Consider the following 6,154-nt stretch of genomic DNA (forward strand, 5'->3'; position numbering starts at 1 on the left):
CAAGTATACAACCATAATAATGAAGACGATGTATATTGACGCAGAGATAGGAAAATTGACCAGTGGACAGAACAGACATCTATACGTGTAGATCAAACCTGGCATATGACAGTGACAGAACTGTCAGGGCGTATAGCAGGCAAGACAATATATAGATAATGGTGCAGGAACACTTGCTATTTGTGTGGAAAACCATGAACATGGATCTCTACCTCAAGCCATAGCCACAAAGTGAATTTCAAATCCAAGGCTTAAACGTGAAGGACAAAATATTAAAACTTCTCGAAGAAAACATCAGAGATTATCTTTATGACCTGGGTAGGGAGTAGGGAGGGATTTCTTACCTCCCCCACACCCCCCCCAAAAAAAACATAAAGGAAAAGGTTAATAAATTTGACTAGGTTAAAATATTTTTTTCCAACTAGGTTAAAATTAAAAACACCTTCTCATCCAGAGAATAATGAGAATGCAAAGCAAAAAAAAAAAAAAAAAAAAGGAGAAAATTTGCAGTTCACCTGACAAAGGATAGTCATCTAGTACAAATGTTTTTTTATTTTTTTATTTATTTTATTTTATTTTTTTAAAGATTTTATTTATTTATTTGAGAGAGAGAGAATGAGAGACAGAGAGCATGAGAGGGAGGAAGGTCAGAGGGAGAAGCAGACTCCCTGCCGAGCAGGGAGCCCGATGCAGGACTCGATCCCGGGACTCCCGGATCATGACCTGAGCCGAAGGCAGTCGCTTAACCAACTGAGCCACCCAGGCGCCCACAAATGTTTTTTTAAAGCTTACCAAAAAACCTCTTTAAAATCCTTAAGAAAAAGCCAAACCACCAATAGGAAACTGGGTGACAGGAATTTCATAGAAGAGAAAATAGGAATGTCCAAGACACATGAGAAGATGCTCCCTTGAACAGTTTGACAAACATTTGGAAGTCTGACGATTTCAAGTGTCACTTAGGATGCAGAGCAAGATTACTTTCTCGTGGGCAGCCTCACCAGCCCTGCCCCTGACACAGTCATTTCCCTCCTGGGTATATTGTAGAGTGACAGTTCTCCAAGGGCACAACTAGTTTCGTGTTCATACAACGTCATTGTCTTTTCATTGTGGTGACATTTGCACTGATGTGTGAAAGACTAGTGGGTGAAATTGCCCCCCCCCTTAGTCCCAAACAAACAGAGTCACCAAACCATACTCGTGGTCATTGTGTTCTTCACTATCACACGTTCCTAGTCAAAGAAAAACGTGGAGTGTGACTTCAGCATGTCCTCGAGGAGGTGAAATATTCAATTTTATTGAACCTCAATCTTGGGATGCCTGGGTGGCTCAGTCCGTTAAGCATCTGCCTTCAGCTCAGGTCATGATCCCAGGGTCCTGGGATGGAGTCCCGTATCGGGCTCCTTGCTCAGCGGGAAGCCCGCTTCTCCCTCTGCCTCCGCCTGCCGCTCCCCCTGCTTGTGCTCTCTCTCTGGCAAATAAATAAATAAAAATCTTAAAAAAAAATAAATCTCAATCTTGTGCACATATCTTTTTGGTATTCTGTGGGATGGAACAGTACACAAAAGCATTTCTGGGGCATACAGAAGTCAGGTTTGAGGAAAAACATTAGTGTGACTTGTGAGCAGAACTGGCCACTTTTCTCATGGAACACCATTTCTACTCGAAAGAAGGACTGACCAACTATGGTTTTTTCAGACTTCAGTAGTTGGTTGATATATTTTTTAAAGATTTTATTTATTTATATGAGAGAGGGAGTGAGCACGAACAGGGGGAGGGGCAGAAGGAGAGCTGAGCGCGGAGCCCGACATGGGGCTCGACCCAGGATCCTGAGACCATGACCTGAGCTGAAGTCAGACGCTTAACTGACTGAGCCACCCAGGCACCCTAGTTGGTATTTTCTTGAAAATCAACAAAATGAGCCTGTCACTTCAAGGAAGTAATTGATAGTATTTGTTGTCACTGATAAAATTCAAGGTTTCAAGAGAGAATTGGGAACTTATAAGACATGTATCCCCGTCTGTGACCTTGACAGTTTCCCAATATGCAAGGGCTTTTTTGCAAGGATGAGATCAGTAGTGATATTAGTGGATATGGTTTTAAAATATCGTATAATGAAATGCACCAACATTTGGAAGATCTGCCTGGTTCAGAGAACTCATATTTTCCAAACGACCAACGTATGATGTTATAAAATCATACATGGGCAAAAGATCCATTAAGATGCAAGATGGACCAACAGATTTAAATGCAACCGAGTACAGAAAGTCCACTGATAACATTTTCAGATTCCAAATTGCAACTAATCTTAAAAAACACTACCACCTGCTGAGTTTTAGCATAGTATCAAAGAAAAATATTCACTTATCTGAAAATAATGTAAAATACTCTTCCCTTTTCCAACTACATATTTGTGGGACGTTGGATTTTTCAACCCAAATAATGTATGTCAAGAGATTGAATGCAGAAGCAGATAAGAGAATCCAGCTGTCTTTTTGTTACACTGGTCATTAAAGAGATTTACAAAAATACAGTAAAGCAATATCACTCTTCCCAGTAATTTTTTTATTTTGGAAAATCTAGTTATATCCATAAAATACGTTACCGATGTGAACATGTGATACGTTATTATTGCCATTTTGAATAAATAAATATCTTTAAAAGTTATGGTTTTAATGGCTAATATGATGGATATTGGTAGATACGATCTACATAACCAAAAGTTCTTTGGGGTCCTTGATGACTTTTAAGAGTATAAAGGGGTCTTAACACCAAATCATTTGAGAACTGATGCCCTAGAAAAATAGGCACCGATGTACCTGGAAACATGTAAGAATGTTCATAGCAGCAATATCTATAATAACAAGAGGCTGGAAACAACCACAAACGTTCATCTACCGTAGAGTGGGTGAAGAGAGATCACGGGTCATCTGATGTACTTCACAATAAAAAAGTAATTCTTGGAGATGGCCAAAAACCAAAACCAAACATAAGAACAACTTGCTGAGAGTGGCCGAGTCTCCTTGCCATTCCAACCCCCACCCTCAAGCAGGGCTCCCAAGAGTACTCAGTATTCCTAGAGATTGTCTACACGCATGCATTGTGCAAACAGACAGGTATCACGCTCCCTCCTTTTGTTGTTACACAAATGGCCACATCCTCTTCGTCACTGCTCTTCGCTCTAGATTTTTTTCTTCTCTCTATAATGGATCTGGGTGATTATTCTCTACTTCTAGCCACTCTTATTCTTTGTAATAGATGCATAGCATTCCATGTGTGGACGTACTGTAATTTGTAATTGAGTCCCTGTGGGTGATAAGGTAGGTTGCTTCCAGCCTTTGGCCATAATAGCCACAGTATATCCCAAATATCTCTATGCATACATCTTTGTGTACATAGGGTGTGTATATCCCTAGGATAAATTATTAGGCGGGTGAAGTTGAGGTCAAGGGTGTACATTTCAAGTGTTGATGCTATTGTGAACTGCACCCCCCCAAAGCCGCTGTGCCAATCCCCCCCGCACCAGCCATGTATGAAAGTGTGTCTTTCCCTACACACCCACGATGCTTTATCTTTGCTTATCTGAGAGGTGAAAATGCACTCATATTTAGTTGCTCTTATTTCATTACACCAGAGGGCAGAAGACAACAATGTTTCCAGTTCTGATTCGAATTGCACCCGGCTGATAAGCACCAGACATCCTACTGGTTGGGCTCTGACAGAAGAGGGACAAACCCGAAATCCCGTGCGTGGACGCGGTCCACAGTCCGTGGCCTGGGGGCCACCACACCAGTTAAGGGAAGAGCGCCCTTAGCTTTCCTGGGCGGCGCGCAGTAGCGCGCGCGCTACCCCGGGTGGCCGCTGGAGGGCACCAGCGCCCACCGAAACGCGCTGGGAGAGCCTTGGGGGTTTGGAGAGCGCCTGGGGCGCGCTCCACTCTCCTTCGCACCCCGGGCCTCGGTTCCACGCCCACCCCCGCCCTCCGCCCTCGCTGGGTGGGTGACCGGCCGGCTTCCCCAGGACTCGGGGCTGTTGGGCTGGAGGGGCACGGGTGGAGTGGACGCAGCCCCTGAAAGCCCATCTGCTCTGCTCCGGGCACCTCCGAATTCCCCAGACGGGCCAGTGGGCGGGGGTCGCTGGTGGGACAGCCTGTCCAAGGGCCTTCTACCTTTGTGCTGGCCAAAGGGTCCTTGTTCACAAAAGCCTGGACAAACTCCTCAGGCCCGATGTGCCGCAGCCGTTCCTGCACCAGAAGGGAGAAGAGGAGTTGGGAAAGGGGGCAGGTGCGGGGAGGGGGGGAGGGGGGGTGCCCACCCCGGGCCTGGCATGGTGCTCCTGCGGGTTCCCTACCTCTCAGCCCACCCCAGGACGGTCTCTGGACACCTGCCCTTCGCACTAGGGTGAGAACACCATTTCTACTCGAAAGAAGGACTGACCAACTATGGTTTTTTCAGACTTCAGTAGTTGGTTGATATATTTTTTAAAGATTTTATTTATTTATATGAGAGAGGGAGCTCCCCCATTCTGGGCTGTCACAGAGCCTGAAACCATCCTGAAGGAGGCACCCCTCTTTTCCCATGCCCAGGGGCTGCCGAAGTTCATGGGGGCAGGAGGCAAGGTCCCCACAGGGCGTGCTTGGGAGGGGTTATACCCAGGAAACCAGGCTCAAAACTGGGCCATTGAAATGACCTGCTCCCTCCCGGGGAGGTATGGGTCAGAATCAAATTCTGGCTCTGTTCTTTCTGGTGACTTTAGGCAAGTCTCTTAGCCTCTCTGGACCTTAGTTTCCTCATTGGTGCAGAGGAGATCATAATAGCACCTCCCTGGCCGGGTGAGGGAAGATGGAATGAGATGGTGCACGTTAAGTTCTGAGGATAATGCCAGAAAGTAAGGGAGCCATAAATGGGGGAGGGTTTAAAAGAGAAGAAACCTGCTCCCCACCTCCCCTCTCTCTGGGGCAGGCCCCTTGGCCCCTCTGCATCTACAAGGAACCCAACCTGCTGGAGGCTAGGCTGGGATGTCCCCTTCACACGCAGGAAGGCCTACCTGCACTTCTCTGGAAGGCTGTGGTGGGTGCAGCGTGTCTGAGTCCTGGATGGGGAAACTGAGGCCCTGGTAGGGAAGGCACTAGTGGGGTGAAGTGCACACGGCAGGTGGTGCCAGAGCCAGCATTCGAACCCAGTTCCTCTGTCCCGGGCCCAGACTCTCAGGGAGGCCAAGGGTCCAAGCCGGGCAGGCCTAGCATGTCCAGCCCTCCCGCTGGAATGGCGAGAGACTGTTCCAGAGCCAGGGCGTCCTGGAGGTGCCTGGCTGGCCCTGCTGGGACAGGCTCGAGCCCTGGGTGATGCGGACACAAGGCGGGGGGCCGGGGATGGCCGGTTCTCAGTTGTTCCCCGGCTCTGGGTCTGGCTAGGGGATGGCACAGGCCTGCTCACCAGCTCCACGTGGGTCAGCTGCTGGGCCAGAGTGTAGGGGTCACTGCAGACGCCAAGGAGCTCCCGGTGGATGGAGGCCGGTGGCTTGGTCCTGTAGGAGATGGGCTTGTCGGCACCCAGCAGGCCTTCCGGGCCCTGGCCCTGAGTGGCCAGCTTCTGGTGCAGAGCCTGCAGGACCTGGTGCATCCTCTTTCGGTATGCCTGGAGGGGCGGAAAGAGAGGAGCACATGCCTGAGCATGTCTAGCATCTGAGGCTCTGGGCCGGCCAGGATGCGAGCGATGGCGAGTGGTGCCCGGCCCTGTCCCCACCCTGGGCACGTGGACAGAAGTGTCTCACCGCGCAGCTTGGACAGATGCATGCTTGCTTTGGGCTGCCCTGGATGGGGTGCACGGAAGAGAGGCCATGATGCTCCCCCGCCCCCGAGGTGATTCAGGCCCCACAAGCCAAGGAGCTGGCTCCGGAGCAGGGGTGGGTGTCTGGGGCCTGGCGTCCAGGCAGCGATGAGCCCTCAGGCAGGTGGGTGGGGTGCCCTGCGGCCCCAGAGGCCTGGGAGGATGGCGGGTGGTCAGTAGTCAGATAGAAGATGTGTGCTCTCTTCACGCTGCTTTGAAACACACAGATCCAGCAGCATTTTGCAGGTGGGGCATCTGGCTAGCTGGGCCGAGTGTGCACGGGGGGCTTCACACTTCCTTAAGTCTGACACGGCCCCTGGGGGCCGTTG

At 49.4% G+C, this 6,154-nt stretch overlaps 1 protein-coding gene across 1 annotated transcript in view; it reads right to left on the bottom strand.

Moving 5' to 3' along the window:
- Positions 1-6,154, bottom strand: part of RASGEF1C (RasGEF domain family member 1C) — an 838,438-nt gene that overhangs the window by 18,909 nt on the left and 813,375 nt on the right. The window contains exons 4-5 of the mRNA XM_021689932.1: positions 5,433-5,633; positions 4,166-4,240 (exon numbers count right to left, since the gene is read on the bottom strand). Coding sequence (XP_021545607.1) covers positions 4,166-4,240; positions 5,433-5,633 — 276 coding nt within the window. The remainder of the gene's footprint in view (positions 1-4,165; positions 4,241-5,432; positions 5,634-6,154) is intronic.

This window comes from Neomonachus schauinslandi, chromosome 7, assembly GCF_002201575.2.
Source record: "Neomonachus schauinslandi chromosome 7, ASM220157v2, whole genome shotgun sequence".
NCBI lineage: Eukaryota > Metazoa > Chordata > Mammalia > Carnivora > Phocidae > Neomonachus > Neomonachus schauinslandi.